Below are 20,837 nucleotides of genomic sequence, written 5' to 3' on the forward strand. Positions count from 1 at the left end.
CCCCTTGAGCTTATTTTCTAAGGATAGACATTAAAGAAGCCCTCACTGTTAATTTCACAATCAGTACATAAGATGCTCCCCTAAATATTCAGCACTCGATCTTAAAATTAGCTCTCAAAAATATGGCTGCATCTCAAATGCTGCTGATAGACTCTGCTGAAACAAACACAGTAATGGGATCTTTTTAACTCAAATGGTCATGGAGTTTATTTGAGATTATGAAATCACCCACCCTATTCCCATCACTGCCCTCTGAAATCCCCAACAAATGCAGCAAAGTTAATGACTACACAGTGAGATAATCACTCAAACTTTTAATCTCCCTTTACACATTATATTAACATTCATATTGCAAGGCATTCCATTCACAAATATTACAGTTTGATAAAAAACTTCACACACATACCCCCAAAAGTCTATACCAGATTCAGTCACTTCACTAAATCATTAAAATAATAAAAGTAATGAAAACATTATCATAATTCTTTTAAAGCAATAAAGGTCTGAGGCACTCTGGGAAAGATGTTCTTGTATTAACATGTCAGTGGTATCAAATTATCTTAAAGAAAGTTACCAGATACCCAGTAATCAAGTACGCTCCAATGGCAGTAACTTTGACCTGATATGTGTTCACTGGATACACTCCCATTGGACTGAACTACTGAAAAGAACACAGATATTGGGCAGCTGAGGTCATTTCTAAGGAGGTTCCCAACTACGTAAAGGTAAAGTGTGTTTTCAAAACACCAAGGACAGCTGCACCTCTACCGCAAGGGAACAACAGTCCAGTCTCAAAAAAGAAGTTCCTTTCTTCATCAGTACCAGGTTTACTAAATGTCAGAAGCTAATAGTCCACCAGACTTAACTCTGCTAAAGAGATTTCAGAACTGTCTCTTCCCATCAACCTCCACAGTGCAACCTTCGCCCTTCTCTGAATATCTCCAAGGTGTGCCCTTGAAATAAAACAGAGGGGAAGAAAGGGAGCTTTCTCCCTCCCATTTCGACCAAACAGAGGTCTGAAATAGCAACATTTACAAAATTCTCATGCTCTGCAACAGTCGGTTAGCATCTGAAGCATGGCTATTTTTGCCATAAACTAGGTTTTTAAAAAGCTGACAACCCTTTTCCAAAGTGAATTTTGCCACATCCGCTCACTGACAGAGTCCACATTGGAGAGAGAGTCTCACTGACTGAGTGCTTCCTTACACACAATTACAAGGGTAAATAATCAGCATGGGGAAGAGGGAGGCCAATTCCCAACTGGGAAATAAATCACTGCAAACTATGGGTCCACTTATGACAGCATATCACCCTGTCAGAGCAGAATCAACACAAACCCAGGTCATATAGTGTTCGGTAATTACATACATGGAATTTAAAACGTATACATATATATTTCCATACATATATAATAAAAAAAAATCTGGAACAACATATGTTGCTAAAGTTTCAAGGATTCTCATCTTCCACATTCACCTGGAGAACAGCTGGCTCTTGCTGGCCCAGTTGTGGCAGTGATAAAAGCAACTAGAAGCAGGTTTAAGTAAAAAGTGCTCAAAGGCCAAGTGAGAAAACAGGGGTGCAGAGATTTCTGGAGGGACAGGGGAGCACTGAAAAGAGTTGAGAATGTCTCCTTTATTCTTCTCAGCTTTTCCAGACCCGAGACAAGTTCTGGAGGACACTCATCCAAAGGTGTTGTCCTTCCTTATCTATAGTCAAAACAAAACAAGTAATAAAAATTTTCCTCTTCCATTCTGTACTCTCTATAAAATGCATAGTACAGCCAGAAGGTATTATCAAGATGCGCCATCTCAGGAGGAATTAAAACTGGGACATGAAGTGAGGCCGCGTGCTGTCGAGTCGCCGCGTCAGGATTTCACAGCCCGTGTCTGTGACCAGCAGAGTGTGCTCGAACTGAGCAGACCGCTTCCCGTCTCTTGTCACCGCGGTCCAGCCATCTGGCCAGGTTTCATCCTGCCATCCACCTTAAACATACAAACAAGAACAGTTTCTTAATTCTATCACTCAGTTTTCTCAACAAACTCTTGAGGTAAGTGTATTTCCATGTACTCCCATATGCTGAGATATCAAGAAACAATTAGAAAATTCACTATAGGACACCTACTTACAAAAGGTGGACAGCTACATGCAAAAGAATGAAACTGGACCGTGTTCTTAACACCACACACAAAAATAAACTCAAAATGAATAAAAGACTTGAATGTGAGACCTGAAACCACGGAACTTCTTCAAGAAAACATAGGCAATAATCTCTTAGCCATCAGCCTCATCAACATATTTATGAATTGTATCCTCAGACGAGGGAAACAAAAGCAAAAATAAACTATGGGGGGGGATCCCCAGGTGGCTCAGTGGGATAAGTGTCGACTCTGGCGTTTTGGCTCAGGTCATGATCTCAGGGTCATGAGACTGGGTCCTGGCTTGGGCTCTGCGCTCAGCACGGAGTCTGCTTGAGATTCCTTCTCCCTCTCCTCCTCTCCTTGCATCCCCCTCAAATAAACAAATAAATCTTAAAAAAAAAAAAAACTATTGGGGCTACACCAAAATAAAAAGCTTTTGCACAGCAAACAACAACATCCACAAAACAGAAAAGCAACCTACTGAATGGGACAAGGATCCACAAATGATATATCCAATAAGGGGTTAATATCCAAAATACATAAAGATTTTATACACCAGGGTTGCCTGGGTGGATCAGTCATTCAGCGCCTCCTTTTGCCTCAAGTCATGATCCTAGGGTCCTGGGATCAAGCCCCACACTGGGCTCCCTGCACAGCAGGAAGCCCGCTTCTCCCTCTTCCACTCCCCCTGCTTGTGTTCCCTCTCTTTCTCTCTGTGTCGAATAAATAAATAAAATCTTTAAAAAAAAAAAAAAAAGAAAGAAAAGAATTTATACACTAAAACAACAAAAACCCTACACAAATAATCCAATTAAAAATGGGCAGAAGAAGGGCGCCTGGGTGACTCAGTCAGTTGAACATCTGCCTTCGGCTCAGGTCATGATTCTGGAGTCCCCAGATCAAGCCCCACATCAGGCTCCCTGCTCAGTGGAGAATGTGTTTCTCCCTCTGAAGCTCCCCCACTCTCGTGCTCTCCCTCCCTCTCATCACTTGGCATCAGGGAAATGTAAATCAAAACCACAATGAGATAACACCTCACACATGTCAGAATGGCTAAAATCAAAAAACATGTGCTGGTAAGGGAACAGAGAAAAGGGAATCTTATGGACTGTTGGTAGGAATGCAAACTAGTGTAGCCTCTGTGAAAACTTGTGTAGAGTTTCCTCAAAAATTTAGAATGACATACGATCCAGTAATTTTATTACTAGGTATTTACCCAAAGAAATAAAAACAGTAATTCAAAAAGATACATACACCCTTACATTTATTGTAGCATTATTTACAATACCCAAGACATGGAAGCAACTCAAGCGTCTGCTGATAGATGATGGAGAAGATATGGTATACATACATGATTGAATACTACACAGCCATAAAAAAGGATGAGATTGTGCCATTTGCTGCAACATGTGTAGACCTAGAGGGTATTATGCTACATGAAATAAATCAGACAAAGGGAAAAAAACCCTATGATTTCACTTTTATGTGGAACCTAAAAAACAAAACAAATGAACTTTAAATCAAACAGACTCTTAAATACAAAGAACAAATTGGTGTTGCCAGAGGGTCGGTATGTGGTGGGGGAGGGCAGGAAATAGATAATGAGAATTAAGGGGTACAAGCTTCCAGTTATAAAATAAGCAAATCATAGAGATGAAAAGTACCACACGAGAAATACAGTCAATAATATTGTAATGCTATATGGTGATAGATGGTGACTATACTTACTTACCACGATGGGTACTGATACAGTACTGTCCAATCAGTATGTTTACCAGATGCCTGAGACTACCATAACATTGTACATCAACTACACTTCAGTAATAATAATGAAGATTCCTATTTATACTTCAACTGTTTTAGTCCTTCCAACTTGATTTTGGTCCTGAGTCCAATGAAGTAATGATGATATTTTAAATTTCCTTGGATATGTTATAATCTCAGGTTTTTTATACCTCCCAAATATCAAATCAAGATGGTATTTCCAAAATAAAGGCACTGGGTTTCATTTTAGAAAACATACCGGTACCACTCATTATAGAACTATGAGTTAAAAATTGAATTAATGAACTTAGCTCTTTCCTGGTTTAACTTTGGCATCTGACTAAACTACAGCCAATGCATAGTGTGAAGAATATAATCTTTTTATACTTCTATTATACCACTTAATTCCTGATATTATTTTGAAATGGCAGGCACACAGATGGTGAGAACAGATTATACTGTGCAATTTCTGTGGACCATACACCCCTGTTAACCAGAAGACAGGGCTAAGAGATTGGTGAGGGAAGTTAAGAAATTAGAGTGAGGCAAAAGAGGTTAGGGAGGGACTAAGACTAGAGAAAGGAAACTAAGGGACAGTGAAAACAGCCCCAAGACAATGAAAGAATGGCGGGGGGGGGAGAAAAGGAGAGTAGGGGAGAGAGGCAGAAGTAAAATGAGAAAGTTCTGCAGTTCTGGATATTGCTATCAAACTGTGTTTATAGAGATTTACTTCCGTGTCTCTAAATTAGAGGTCAAAAAATCAATACATCCCTCATTCTGAGTAATCTTTAGCAAAGATTAGGTCTCAGTGACTCAGTAAAATCCCAGAACATAAACTCTGCAGTGAAGTAACCTACTTTTGCAATATTAAATCCCAGCCTAAAAAGAAAAAATATGAGGCAGCTTGAAGAAAGTTAACTCAGGCATTGTCAAACATCTAAAGACAAGTGACTGGGTATTTTCTGACGTAATGAGTAACGTTTTCACCTTCTGATTTAAGATACAATACTCCTCTGACTTTATTGTGATTTGTTTAAATCAGGTTCTTTACACTAATGTCAAGTAAAACATGCCTGGATATTATCCTGAGAAAATACAAATTCCTCTTTGGATTTGAAACTTTCCACTCCAGAGGTAGGATTTAACCTCACTGAGCTACACTGAAGTATATGCATTATAATTTGATGACTATCTGACCAGAGTCCTTGGAAAGTTATTTGCTTATACCTGGAAATATCACATTGTGTCTCACCAACTACATGCCAGTTAATGAAAACAGGTGCATGACAAAACACTTTCCTCTGAGCTCCTTGCCTTTGCCTAACATACTTACTGCCCTTGCAATTGGTTCCATGTGATCAGAACTTCATTGTTATTCCATGAGGATGACAAAAACAATACCTTACATCTGTATAGCTCTCTAAAATACACAAGGTATTTTGTGCTACCATAAATCGTCTCAATTCTTAGAGCAGCCCTGGGGAGTTGGCAGGTTCAAGAATGTCATTTCCACTTTACAGAAAAGGCAGCAAAGTACCATGTTATAAAGCAGCCTGTGAGCTGGATTCAGTGACTCACTCCTAAGTGACTGCAATCTGGCAGAAATAATGGGATGTCACTCCCAAGATCAGGTTACAAAAAAGACTGGAAGGATCCAGAAAGGAGGTATCCTTCAGTGAGGCCCCAGGACAGAAGGACCCCACTACCACTGTCTCACTGCAACCCCTAATCCCAGCAGAGAACTGGCTGAGAAGAAAGATGAAGGGAACACATGAGCCTCTGGGTGAGAAATCCTAATCATGCCACTGGGTCTTCATCATGAGCACAAGCCTGCCATGGGGACCAGTGACAGTGAGGGCACCGATCTGTCACCACTAAGCTTGTCTGGGCTGTGCTTTCCTTTACAGCCTAAGCACAGAACTTGAAGGGGCAGAACAGCTCCTGAGGTTAGTGTCAGACAAACTCTGTCACATAACTAGCTCGTGACTTTAGACAAGGATCAGTCTGCTCTTCTACATAATGGGGTCAGCACCTACCTCACGCGTGGAGAATTAAACATATACCCGTGTCTGTCTCAAAGTGAATGGCTCTACTACGTCTTTCCTCCACCTGGACCCTCACCATGCAAGCTCCGCACGGTGGAAACTCGGGACTGTCAACAACACCCCCCTTGATAGAGTCTTTCATTGAAAGGGATTGGGATTCAAGTACTTGAGCATCTACTAGAGCAGAATTAGCAGGCAGAAAGGATTGCTTTATTGACAACCCTTACAAGTCTCAGTTCTCTACATGATATTGAATTGAGCTTGAGATGGGACAGAAGCGGAAATAAACCAAAAAGAAAATAAACAGAGCAGACTACTAATCTGATCATGAATAACCAATACAATTGGTTATATACAATTAAAAGACATTTCAGCAACCCTTTTTCTCACCTTCACAAATCATTGGTTCAATTGTAAATACGTGGCCCGCTTTCATCACTCCAACTGCTTTATTTTCTGAAATTAAAGAAAATAAAATTCTCAAAACATAGCAGAATCTCAACAGTGTGCTCCTGAACAGCTCATTGGTAAGAGTACACATTGTGCGTGAATATGAAGAGTATTTTTCAGGACCATCATGAGAAACACAACTATGAATTCCAGTATCCAGACCTGCCATCCTCCAAAAAAGGCTAAAAGGTAATAATAGGGACAGACCTTTGGAGACAATGTCAGAGGAAAATGGAGAACCAGGTTAAAGTTCAAATTCAAAAACAAGAACGGATATGAACATCCGCAAACGAGAGACTGCACTTGCTCTGCCTGACCACCAGATGGCAAAGGCACTGGCTTTCAGGCTACCCTCACCACGGGGACTTCAGGAAAGGACACTTCTGGAGATGCACTCTGGAGACTGCATTTACTAAACACCATTCTTCCTGGGTATGGTCTCAACTCACCCACACGTTTTTACCTGCACATCTTCCTTGTGAACAGCTACTATGCTGCTCCCCACTATCTTAGGTATTGCCAAAATACACTTACTGCCGATTTTAAAATCAGGAGTTTGTAAATAGTCATAAAATCTGAGAGGCAAAACACAATTTTGACTTTCTATTTCTAATCCCATGAACCTTCTTTCCCAGTGACTGCAACTTACTACATATAAAGAACTGGTCATAATCCCTGGATATATGTATATTTTTTTAATGTCAAGAGTGTCAGCGTGGTGTCACAGAAAGGAAAAGGATAAAGGCCTCTGGAGCCAAGCTGTCCCACTGCAGTCAGTGCACCAAGCCAAGGAGTGTTTGCAAAGAGGCCAGTCAGAATGGTATCGGCTCAAAGTATAAAAAACGAGTCAATCTCAAAGACAAAGTATGTAACAAATCTCAATCATTTTTACATTGACCCAATGTTAAAATACTGCCACTGTGAATGCAATGTATTAAATAAAAAAGACCATTAAATTAGTTTCACCTATTTCTTTTTACTTTTTTAATATGACCGCAAGAAAGTTTTAAATTACATATGTGCCTCATAATACATTATGAGCAGACAGTGCTGATACAGAGAAATCTAGTTCCACTCCTGTTTCTGCCACTGACTCATTATTCTAGAAAAGTTACCACTCCCACTCAACTTGACTCATGGTTTCAGTTTCTCAACATACCTCATTCAGCAAATGTACCTTATCTGATTGACTATAGTACTGCAGATACTATACTAAGTACTTTTTAAAAAATCTGTACCTGCTCTACAATCTACCTCAAAGAATTACTTTAAAATACATTCTAAATGTAGGGTATTATCATCATCACTTCCCAACCATGATGACTTAAAGGACATCATCTAAACTAACAAGGACTTCTCTTACATTAAAGAGGGTGGAAGGAAGTTACACAAAATTTCCTAGTTTCACCTTCAGTCGGTTAGGAATATGGATCAACAAGCCAAAGCAGGGATCATTTACATTTCAAAAGGTCTCCTCTCTACAAAGACAGTTTTCTTTTACACTTCCCTAAAGTGATCACAACCTACTCTAATTTACATAAACCCAATTTACACTGGACTTTTCATAAATGTCTCAAATTTATGAAACAAGTACATGCCTGGTCCTTGCTTCTTTTTCTAGAATCATTTTTTTTTTACTAATTAAATGGTTTTATGTGCTTTACGGGCACAATCATCACTGACCCATATCCCCTTCTCCCATAAATTCTATTCTTCTTCAGTCTCTCTTTATATAATCCATATCTAAACCTGAGTTTGTCAATTCAGTAAATAAAGGGACTCTTTCCACCCCCTCCCCTGCACATGCTCTTTTTACACACATATACACAAACCTATGCCTGTATCACTGTAATCACAGCAGTTACTTCCATTCTGTTAATGGAATGCACATTGGACCATTACAGGGCCTCCCAGGAAGGAATTAAGTTAGTAACTTACTTTCTGTCGCTAATTTTTATTTCAAGCACAATTCACAGCTTAAATAAGAACTCTGTGATCTGCTAGTAAATGTTTGTTGATATATATCAAATGCTGTGCTCTAAACTACTTCCCCAGCTTCTCCCGCTGAGAGGCTTCTCACTCATCTCCCTTTTCTTCACAACTACTGACACCTAGGATTTTCCAGCTTCACATCTCAACTGCAGCTACTGTGCATCAGGCTGGCTAGCCCGAGTCGCTCACACCTGCAATACGTTCTAGATACCACTGTCAAACCTGTCCTCCTAAAATAGCACTTCACCTTGTCATTCTGCTCAAAAATGTTTCTGCAAATCCCTGCAAATGAAGTCAAATATCCTCGGTCTGGAACTGCCTACTGCTAGCTTTTAACACAAAATACTCAGCCCCAGCTTATCTTGTCTCTATTCAGTCTCAACCTCAAGCATCCACTCATGATACCCTATACCTGGAATGTTCTTCCTCATCTTCTCCACTGAACCAAATTTCAATGGTTCCATATTTCTCTCACAGGACCTGCCTCCAACTACTCCAGTCCTCACCAGGCAGCACAAAGTACAGAAATAAAGACTGTCTCTAGAAAGAACCCAGGTACCAATCCTAGCCCTATAATTTATTTACCAGTCTGTGTGACCCTGAATAAATAAAGTTACTTCCCTAAGCAAATAATCAATCTTTCTTTCTTTCTCTCTTCCTTCACAGTCTGCTCTTTAAACTAGGGTTAATGGTGCGCCTGGGTGGCTCAGTCAGTTAAGCATCTGACTCTTGATCTCAGCTCAGGTCTTGATTTTATGGTCATAACTTTAAGCCCATGGTAGGCTCCACACCCAGTGGAACTTTATAAATAAATAAATAAGGCTAAGAAATTATTCAGAGTGGTTAGATCAAATGAAATAATGTATATCATCATCCTCATCATGATCGTTCTAAAAGTTAACATTAAGGGCTCCCCACATACTCTGTCTCACTCCTAGGAACCCTTCTCGGGGAGGTGCCATTCCCTATTGTTCAAGACGAGAAAACTGAAGCACAGGAAGCTGTGTGCAAGTGTCTACATTGCAATGACTCATACATACATATTAAAATTCCTTCTCAAAAAAAATATATAAAAAATAAAATTCCTTCTCAGGTCACATAGTGTGGACAGTTTTCCTTTTTAGCACTAAATAGCAGACTTATTCCTGCATACCCTGGCACTCCAAGAGAAAAGGTTTCTGGAAGACATCAATTGTCCCACACTTCCTTTGTTCGTCTACCCAACACCACTCAACTTGAGGAAAAGTACTCTGTTTATTCCCCTGTATTTATATCAACAAATAGTAGTATCTGACATATAATACAAAATCAAACCAAATCAAACCAGTTTCATTTAAGGAATCAGAATAATGATAGCTTGACCCATGGCAGAGGCTATTAGCTGTTCACCAAAACTAGTTTACTTTTCTTCTGAGTACTCGGCTAGATTCCATTTCCCAGCCTCCTCTGCAGTTAGTGCAGCCTTGTGACTACATTCCTGCCAATGAAAAATCAATGTAAGAGATTTATGCCAATTCCAGGCTGGTTCATCAAAACCTTCCAAACATACCCCTTCTACCAAACATACTCCCCATCCTCCCCAGTATCTACAGATTAGAAGAGTATCCTGAAGTGACAGATAGAAGATAACAGGACCTGGATCACAGAGTAACTGCCTGCCACCACCCTCAACAGTCAGCGAACACACACTGGACTGTTACTTGAGCAAGATACAGATGTATGCTAGGTATGAGCAAGTATACATTTTGGTGGTCCATGTCTAACAGCTTATAGGTAAGTCAGTACAAAATAGTAGGTCCTGTTGAATGTCTAAATAAATATGAGTTGAATAAATGGCTAGCAAAGACCAAGTGTTTGGAGAGTACTTACTGGCATAATGGGGTACATTGGGGGCTGTATGAAAAAGCTTGTGGATTCCATGCCCACAATAGCTTCGAACAACTGAAAACCCATTTGCTTGGGCATGCTTCTGAATAATGTTTCCCAATTCTCTGTATCGAACACCAGGTTTCACTGAAAGGAAAAAAGAAGAGTCATAAAATAAAAAATTAAAAAAAAAAAAAAAAAGAAGAAGAGTCATGATGAAGAGTAATAATAACTAATATTTACTGAGCAACTACTATCTATGTGCCAGCAACCTTTCTAAATGCTTTACATGCCTCCTTTATATGCCTCCATGTGAACAAATTATGTACAAAACTTTCAGATGAGGAAACCAAGGGACAGAAACTCTGTACCACCAGTAAATGGTGAAGTTGAGATTCAAACCAGTAGCACCTGTCTGTACTACATCCTTTGGTGTAGAAAAGGACATGGGTGCAGTGCAAAGGGCTTGGGGAAACTTACCTTTTGTTTTCTTAATAAACAAAAGAAGGGAAAACATGCATGTCTTCCTCTCCTTCTCTAAGGTCAAGTGTGCTACTCTTTTGAGAGAGAGAGATGGGGGTGCAGCAGAGGAGGTGGCACAGGAGAGAGAGAATCTTAAAGCAAGCTCCACACCCAGTACAGAGAGCCCAACACAGGGCTTAATCCCATGACACTGAGATCATGACCCAGGATGAATTCGAGAGTTGGATGTTTAACTGACTGAGCCACCCAGGTGCCCCAAGTGTGCTAGTCTTTTAAAGTAAGCAGAAGAGGTAAGAAAGGAGAGAGCACTGGGAGAAAAAGAAATGTCCAGAAAGTAACCTGACTTGTCCTCAGTTTCAGTCTGATCAATTTCTCAAAGAATTACTTCTCCTGGGCTTCTTTATCCCCATAAAAGTGACCCTAAAATTATTCAGAGCTGCCTCTGAACTCTGAACACAGTCCGACAGGTATGGTATAGAAAGATACTTCTTGGGCGCTTGTGTGGTTCAATCAGTGAAGCCCTGCCTCTGGTTCAGGCAATGATCCCAGGGTGCTGGGATAGAGCCCCATATCAGGCTCCTTGCTCAGCAGGGAGACTGCTTCTCCCTCTGCCTTTGCCCCTCCCCACTCTCAAATATAATCTTTAAGAAAAAAGATACTTCCTATTACATTTTCCTGCTCTGCTTAATTTTTATGACTTTTACCACTGTTTCAATCAAAATTAAAACAAATGAAGTGGTTCTCCCCTAGCACTGAGACCCCAGGAGCTGGGCCCTGTCAAGACTCTTGGGGAACCTAACCATGGTTCTGGGGGTCCTCAGACTCCATACAGTCTCCTACTCTGCCTACCTGATTTGCAAGCTGAGATTCAGATACAATGTATCTCCTCCAGCCAAGCAAATCTCTGGGAAAATAGATCTAGTAATCATTTCAGTTAATATACACTTGCTTTTAACTCTATGTTCCAGCTGGACTTTTTGGGGGGATAGGGAGGGTGATATGTTAATAATTTTGAGGAACCATGCTGACTTTCATAATGATTTGCTTGCATTCCCATCTGAGACTTCCTATCAGTCCCAGTCGTGGGGGAGGGAAAGCAAAATTTTAACTCATTTTGCACAATATACAACAAAGAAAATCCCTTTTCAAAAATAATGAGCAAGTAGAAGAGAAGAGATTCCTCCCCAGTTCTCAAACCCGAGGCAGTTCTCACACCAAGGATGCACCTCATTAAAATCCGGAGACGTTTCTGGCTGTCACAAGTAGGAGCGGCCATGCAACTGGCTTCCGTCGGGTAAAGACCAGAAATGTGGCTAAACATCCTATGATGCACAGGACAGGCCCCACAACAAAGAACTCTCAGACCCCAAACACCAGTAACGGAGAGGCTGAGAAGCCCTATCCTAGAAGGAGAATGTCAACACGAGTGAAGCTCTCTACTGTGCCGCACCACACTCAGCTGCCAAGTTAACAGAAAATAGGGGGCAAGAATGATACACATGGTATTATTAATAGCACTTTCCAGAAATCAGGCAAATTTTGTTCCTTCCTGGCTACTGTTATGAAGACCTTGGTTTCTGATAGTTTCTTGGCAAGTTTCATTCCCAAGTCTTCATAAAACAACATTTTTACTGTCTGGTTACTTAAATCAACTCACAGAAAAGCAAAAAGGACATAAACACTGAACACATAATCTGGCAGAAACCTTAAAAGTTATTTTCAACTCCAACTTCCACAAATGAGAAACTAAACATTGTGGATTTTAAATAATCCACAATGAATAATAAGTAAAAAGAAATCTCATACCCTCTCATACACAGACACCTGAGAATATCACGTTTTCATTTCTCATTCCTCCAAATTTATTAGTAAAAATCTCATCATCTCCCATGCATGTTAAAATAGACTCAAAACAATAACAAATTTATGTCATTAGAGAGAACTATGTGTTTGTCAAAAAACCTGGTCATGTCTAATACTTTGTTGATGATGTATCAGGTTTATTGTGCAGGGGGTGGAGAGGGGTGAGGGGTGGTACAGATAATATACTAAACAATACAGCTAAAATGTTGTGGGTTTCAACTGAAAATGTTGTTTGCATGCAAACTGTCCTTTTAGTAATAGTCTGCTAGTATTCCGAACAAGCCATTCCTTCCCTCTCCTCCCAAGAAAGTATAAACAACAACAACAAAAATATCTGTATGAGCTGTTTGCATGGAAAAAGACAGCCTGAGCAAGAGCCTAGAGAAATACATTCATTAAAAAAAAAAAAGTTATTATTCACTATAGTAGCTAGATACCTGGGAAACACCAAATTAGTAGGGGAATAGCTGTAGAAATGTTTACACTATGGAATATAATATATAGCCATTAAAAGAAGGGATTAGATTTATGCATGCAGATACATATGCTAATTTGGAAAATTCATAAAGATCCTATTAAGAAAACATTAAATTACATACTACTACCAATACTATAACTCCATTTAACCTAACAAAACATACATACAGGTATATGTGGTCTGTCTGTTAATACACAGGGGAGAAAAAGATTAAATGTTAGAAGTAGGAAAAAACCTAAATGTTAAAGTAGATTTAAAAAGACATAAAAAGGAAAGAGGTAAGTATAAAGGAAGATCATTCATTTTTCTCTCATAACCTAGCATCTTGTTTTTTTATGAGAATGTAATACCTGTAAAAGAATTAACAAGGAAAAAAAACTGCACTCAAGAACTATACATTCCTCTGCATTTATCAGCCAAAGAAAAGGCTAATAAATCACAGAAGAGATAAAGGATGACAAGCAATCATCTGGTCCTGGTCCACCTCATCAAGGATTCCCAAATCACCTATAAATCCATCACTGCTAAAATCCTAAGAAACTCAAGTTAGGGTAGAGGCAGAACTGGTAGGGACACGGAATGCAATAAAGAGCCAGGTGAGGCCCATCAACACTCCTGTGGGTGCCAGACACTGACCTGCATCGATGGCTTGCATCAGGCATTCATATGTGGTCTGCACCAGCTTCCGCGCTCCCTCATCCACATCTCCAACAAAAAACGTCTCATTCAAGTCCCCATGATAACCATTGCGATAAAGAGTGATGTCCACTGCAAAACAACAGACAAATAAAAGGGCCACATTTGTTATTTCAAAATAGAAGTCACTTCTCCAACATGGCAGCATCAAGCAGTTTCAGGAGCAAGACAATTACTGCATTCTCCAAGCAGACACTAAGGGATATTTACAGTGACTTCCTGAAAGACACCCCCTGCCTGTAACTAAACTCACTGTGGAGAAAACGGAGTGGTCATGCAGCACAAGCCAGATGGTGGGCTTCTATACATACAACAGTAATCAGATCATGGGGGGTAGAAGAAACCTACTGAGGACATGTTCGTGCAAGATTAATAAGTCACATTAATAGCATTAAATGGAGAGTTATGCTACATTTTGACATTAAACAAAATACTTTCAATTACCATCTTCAACGAGTTTTTCCTCCTCTAAGCACATCCATAAATAGAAAAGCTTACGCTATTCTATATTTATTTTTTCAAAAACTCATCTGCCTTCTCCTTATTTGTGAATATTCATCCCTCCCATTGTCCCCATATTTAAGAGGACAGACTACTAGTATATAAAACACTAAATGTATACATTAAATTAGTATTTTTAAACCATGAATTTTCAATCAACCTACAAGATCACAATATAGTGTGTTGGCTAACATGACACATATATTCCTGAAAAACCACACACATTATGCATGTAATAAAAGTAACAGGGTTTGTACAAAAAAAAAGAGTTCAGGCAGACCCCTCAACACCTGTAACATTTCATAAACAGACCCTTGACTGTTATAACCAGAATAAGAGGTGTCCGTTGTCTCTAGCACTGCACCCAGCCAACATCACGGGCACTGCATCCCCAGTGCCTTCACCACTTGGGCTCACGCTTCCCAATCTGATACACAAGGCTTTGAAGATATCTGATTACTAAAGAGACCAAGTTCATCAATACTAAAAATACCATCTAGGGATGCCTTCTTTGTCGCTATGTCTTTTAATCCCAGAGGGAAATGTCTTGGCAGCTCCTTCCTCTGCACTTGCAAGATAGCTTAACACAGTGGTCCTCAGAGCCACATTCTGAACTTTTTACATCAAGGAAGTCTTCTGTACTTCTGTAGGATTTTAGCTATTTTCTTAGGGTTTTCAGACGTTACTAAAAACTTCTTATCTGTAAGAAAACCTGCCCTGATCTCTTCAAAATCATCAGTGGACTAAAAGGAAAAGGGGGAAAATACCCCAGTTGAATGAACATTACTTCCACATTTCACTCATCTTTCACCTATTTGTCATTCACATACGATAACTGGCATTAAAGAAATTCATGCTGTACCAAACATATACTAGAAGTATCTTAAAAGCAGTATCTTAAAATCATAAAAAAGTTACCATATATTTAATATTTTTTTTACATTTAAATACGAAAAAAGGGTAAGTCAAGACAGGAACAAAGTGAACAAAATGAAGTCACTATCAGATGTCCAAAACCTTGCTGTTGTTTCACTGATGGGGATAAAAGTCACACTTACATATTTCTTACCATTAACAATATCACCTTCTTGCAAGGGCCGTCTGTCTGGAATCCCATGGCAGATCACTTCATTCACTGAAGTACAACAAGACTTTGGGAAATTATAATAATTCAGGGGAGAAGGATAACAGTTTCTTGCAATACATGCCTACAATAAAGTAAAATACAGAGAAAATAATTTGGAATGAGCAAAAGAAAAAAATTAATCAATATGCAATTAACCAGATTTTTTTAAAGATTGTGTTTATTTATATAGAGAGAGTAAGAGTGTGCCAAGTGGGGGAAGGGGCAGAGGGAGAAGAAGAGAATTTCAAGCAGACTCCACAGGCACACAGCCCAATGTAGGGCTCAAGTTCATGACCCTGAAATCAGGACCTGAGCCAAAATCAAGAGTTCAACAGACTGAGCCATCCAGGCACTGCAATTAGCCAGGTTTTAAAATTTGAAAAATGTGAAAAAATATGTTGCACAGATGCTAATGCTAATTTTGCTAATGAACTTAGTATTTTATTTTAGAAATAGTAGTAAATGTCATCTTAAACAATATATACCAGGCTTTATGCAATCCAGTTTACTAATAATTGCAAAAGAAAAGCAAATTCACATATTAATGTGGAATACTTACAAATACAAATATTATGTATCTGAAGATTCTAGTTTAGAATTAACTACTTTTTATTAAAAATATATTATTTAAAATGAAAAGATAATTCCTAAAGAAAATATTAACATGGACTTTTAATGTAATTACAATATCTTATACAACAACCCTATATCCCTGTGACCAAAAAAGGAATACCAACATAATTAAGAGATGATAAAGTACTTTCAGATACATTTTTAATCACTACGAACAACAAAGGAATGTCTAAGAAAACGGTTGGGTTTTCCTTAATGAATCTTATGTTACTTGGATATTTTTCCACAGTGGGAGTTATAGCATACATGCTTTCTCTTTCCATACTGCCACACAGTCTTCAGATGTAATTTTTAAATAATTGCATATAATATGATTTGTGAAATACACCAAAATTTTACTGCCAATTCCACTATTATTGGAAAATTTAAATTAAGTTTCCTCAATTACATAAAATGTTACAACCAATAACTACTTTCATGTCACTTTTCCCTTACTTAATGATATACTCTTATACTTCTCACAGCCAATATAAATAATAGTTTACACAGCAAACTGTCTTGACGAAAAATGCCAACTCCATCCCTTATGAGTTGTGTCTAACATTGGACAAGTTAATTAACCCCTTCCTCCGTTTCTTTTCCTATAAAAGGGAGACAACAGTGATATCTACTTCATGGAGCTGTTGCAGAGATTAAATAAGTTAGTAAAAGCAGCATGTAAAAGGGAACCTGGGAGCACCTGGGTGGCTCAGTCAGCTGGGCACCTGCATTCTGCTCAGGTCATGATCCCAGGGCCCTGGGATCAAGCCCCAAATCGGGCTCCTTGCTCAGCAGGGAGCCTCTTTCTCCCTCTTCCTCTGCCCCTTGCCCCAGCTTGTACACACGCTCAATCTCTAATAAATACACACACACACACATTTATAAAGAGCACCTGAGCTATCAAAAGTGCACAAAATGCTATTACTGCATATTACATATTTTATAATATATGGAACAATTTCCCCAAATCGGAATTTGTAGGTTTTTTTTTTAATAAAAAATTTTACCAGCTGGGGTGCCTGGTGGCTCAGTCGGTAAACATCTGACTCTTGATTTCGACTCATGTACTGATCTCAGCATCTCAGCGAGATGGAGCCTCGCTGCTGGGCTCCGTGCTGGGCAAGGAGGCTGCTTGGAATTCTCTCTCCCTCTGTCCCTCCCTCATTTGCACACATGGGCGTGCACTTTCTCTCTCTTACTTAATAAATAATTCTATGAACATTTTTATGGCTCAAGACACACTGTCAAATTTCCTTTCAAGAAGGTTGTCCCAGTTTACAGTAGCACCACCATGTAAAGAAGTACCAGCTTCATCTCCATAAAGGCAGTGGAAATAAACATCTTTAAAATACTAAACTAATTCAGTAGGTCTTCATGATTTGCTTTTGTTTGATTACCAGAGGAGGTTTAATTAGTTTTCCCTGTGATTTATTAACTAATTATTGTTCTTCTCTTGTGAACAATCTACTCATATAATGTGTGCATTCATTACTACTCATGTACTAAGGTCTCTCCATGATGGATAGGCAATCTTTATAAAAAAGATACCCTTTATTGTATTTACTACAAACACTGATCTATTTACTACTTTGTTATTATAGATATGAAAGGGAACATTTTTCTACTAATCTAGTTTCAGAAGTTGTATTCTTCTTTATTTCAGAATACATAATGTATGTAGTGGCATGGTTTATTTAAAGCACTAGCATTAAAAAAATAAAGCACTATAAATCTGTAAAATTACCATTTTATAAAAACTAAACTAAACATTATAAAATGTGAGATTTCAGAAACAAGATATTTCAAGCTCACCTCTGACATCAATATCATAGATACTTAAAAATGGGAATAAAGACTTAAATATTTTCTATATTGAAATAAAGCAAGAATCTGCTTTCAAATTAGCTATGTTAATTTAGACATTACTTTTGACATTTAGAACTTAAGTTTCCTTAATTTTTAGAAGCCTAAAGCATCTAATAATGTGAAAAACATTTTCAAAAGTAGAGTTCTTACTAAGTGTACAGCATGATCTATTTCTTCAGTAGTCACACCGGGTTTAATCATGCCAGCAGCAATGTCCAACACTTCTCTAGCAAGCTGTAAAAAAAAATATTTAATACATTCAAGAAGAAATGAAACAGAAAGAGGAATCTGTATGTTGTACTATCTTGGGTTTTGTGAGAGAATCGTACCCTAAATATTATAATCTTGAATTTTCATTTTTAAAACCATTTCCATTTCTAATGTCTATCAATCAACAGATGTGTGTGTATAAATATATAGATAAAATTGGGCTAACTAGCTTAATAAGTAAGCATGCCTAATTTCTATGTGAAAATGCATATCCTAGGAATCTAAACAATAATCAACTAGTGGAATTTAAGTCTTCTCCCATTTTTATACTTCCTAGTTACAGCAGCTTCCCATTATCTCTAGTGACACCTGAAACCAGTACCAGACTGTACCAAAACCAACATATGCTATGTCTTCCTACACATATAAACCTATGATAAAATTTAATTTATAAATGACAGTGAGAGATTAATAACAATAATAGAATAATTATAACAATATACTCTAATAAAAGTTAAATGAATTTGATTTCCCTCTCTCAAAATAGCTTGCTATACTGTACTCACCCTTCTGGGATGATGTGAGATGATAAAATGCTGTCATGATGAGATAAAATGAAGTGAATGACACAGGCACTGTGATGTAGCACTAGGGTACTAATGTATTCTGACAATACATCAGAAAAAAGATCAACTGCCTCCAGACCATGGTTGACCACGGATAACTTAAACCATGGAAAGCGAAACCACAGATAAGGGTGGGCTACTATATTTCATGGCTTTAACGGAGGCTTTAACTTAAAGTTATATAAAGGCTTAAACTTTACCTTATTGTTATGATGACTCATGAAAATAAAATGACAAAATACCATGAATATTTGGTTCTTTTAAAAAAAAAAAAGTGTCAAAAAATTGACTGCCAAAATACCACGAATACCTGGTTCTTTAACAAAAAAAAAAAAAAAAAAAAAAAGTGTCAAAAAATTGACTGCCAACTAAGCTAGATTACCTGCCATATTATTTTTCAAATAGGCTATCCAAGCTATCAATGTAGAAAACAATAGCTGCATAAAATTATAGGCTAACACTAGTTTAAGAAAAAGTAAGTATGGCTAGCCAAAGTCTAACAATATAACAACTACTACCTTTATACATCAACAAATCATTGACTTCATGTCTAATTACTCCATGTCCACTTAAACATAGTTTACCACATGGAGAAAAAAGTAACTCTTACCCTACATACAAGTCGCATCCCTTCTATATCTTCAGATGAGAGTAATTTAATTTGAGAAGTACCTTTAAGAGCCTGTTCAGATTCAGACATTCCTGAAAAAGAGAATCAATAAGAAAAAAACAAAATGAATGGACAAATGTAGTATTTATTAGCATAGTTGTCTTCCTGACAAAACAATAATCATCAAGTCTCATTACTTTGCACAATGGTATCTCATCATTTTAGAGGATCCAGGTCAGGTATTTTTTAAAAATTTCAGGTATTTCCAACGTGAAAAGAAAATTTGCTAAACAAACAGAAAGAATTATAAAGAATAAACTCCCAGATCAGAGATCAGTCAATGTGGGATACTTATCACGTGACAGGCAATACACTGGTAAGGTCAGTAAATGATTCACACTAAATAGTACTATACAATTTACAAATTGCTGTCATGATCATCAACTAATGAAGCAATTATACACCAACAACTGATGAATTATTATACTCATTGATTTTTTTAAACAAGAACCTAAGTTGGTGTTTTTCAAACTGTAGCAACTAACATTTTTTTAAAGTAAATACATGGAACAGAAAATATTAGACTAAATCAAATAGAACAGGAGTAAAAGCTGTTGTGGAATGTTTGTTAATTTACACACACACACACACACACACAATCATGTTATAAAATCCATTTCTCATCCTAGGTCATAGTCAAAAACGTTTGAAAAATTTTGCCCTAAGAATCTTAACTAATAAAACTAGCTTAGTTCAAATTATTCATACATTTGAAAAGTGTCACAGTCAATATAATGGTTATTTCAAAACTTGACAAAAGGGAATATAATAAACCATAAACTAAGCTTTTTTATAAATGATTTTTAAAAATCCCAAATAAAGTCTTATCAAACAGAATCCAAAAAACATAAAATACAGCATGATTTAAATGAGATTCACAGTGGAAAGCAAGGATAGTTCAATAGTAACAAATCTATTAATATAATTCATCAGAGCCACAGATTAAGAGAGGAAAGATAAATGATCATCTTCAAAGATAATTCTGATAACATGACCAACTAACACCTTAACATGACAAATACAAATCTCAAGCTAAGAACCATCGTCATGGAATGCCCACTTGTCAGGAATATTATTTAACAATGTTCTGATGGCACTAACAAATGTAATTAAACAGAAGAAAGAATAAGAAGTATAAAACTAGAAAGAAAAGAACAGAATCCTCACTACTTTTAGATATGATTATGTGACCCTAGAACGAGGGAATATCTGATGACTACAAATAAGAATGCAGCAGCTGGCAGAATATTAGATTAATGTATCAAAGTCAATTAACTTTCCCACATACAAACCATTGCTACAAAATACAGAAGATACTCTTCATAAGAATAACTAAACAAGATAATGTATCTAGGAATAAATAATAACAACAACCAAAAAAACCCCAAAACTATTGAAAACATCACTAAAAGACATAGAAGGAGACAAAGGAGAAAAACACCCTACTC

The 20,837-nt window shown here is 37.7% G+C and overlaps 1 protein-coding gene across 2 annotated transcripts in view; it reads right to left on the bottom strand.

The window, feature by feature from the left end:
- Positions 1-299: 299 nt before the first annotated feature.
- Positions 300-20,837, bottom strand: part of METAP1 (methionyl aminopeptidase 1) — a 66,320-nt gene continuing 45,782 nt past the window's right edge. For both annotated transcript variants that reach the window (XM_059172482.1, XM_059172476.1), the window contains exons 5-11: positions 19,330-19,421; positions 18,034-18,117; positions 15,349-15,487; positions 13,719-13,850; positions 10,262-10,405; positions 6,341-6,406; positions 300-1,985 (exon numbers count right to left, since the gene is read on the bottom strand). In XM_059172482.1, the coding sequence (XP_059028465.1) occupies positions 1,822-1,985; positions 6,341-6,406; positions 10,262-10,405; positions 13,719-13,850; positions 15,349-15,487; positions 18,034-18,117; positions 19,330-19,421 (821 nt within the window). In that variant the 3' untranslated portion in view covers positions 300-1,821. The remainder of the gene's footprint in view (positions 1,986-6,340; positions 6,407-10,261; positions 10,406-13,718; positions 13,851-15,348; positions 15,488-18,033; positions 18,118-19,329; positions 19,422-20,837) is intronic.

This window comes from Mustela lutreola, chromosome 1 (genome assembly GCF_030435805.1).
Source record: "Mustela lutreola isolate mMusLut2 chromosome 1, mMusLut2.pri, whole genome shotgun sequence".
NCBI lineage: Eukaryota > Metazoa > Chordata > Mammalia > Carnivora > Mustelidae > Mustela > Mustela lutreola.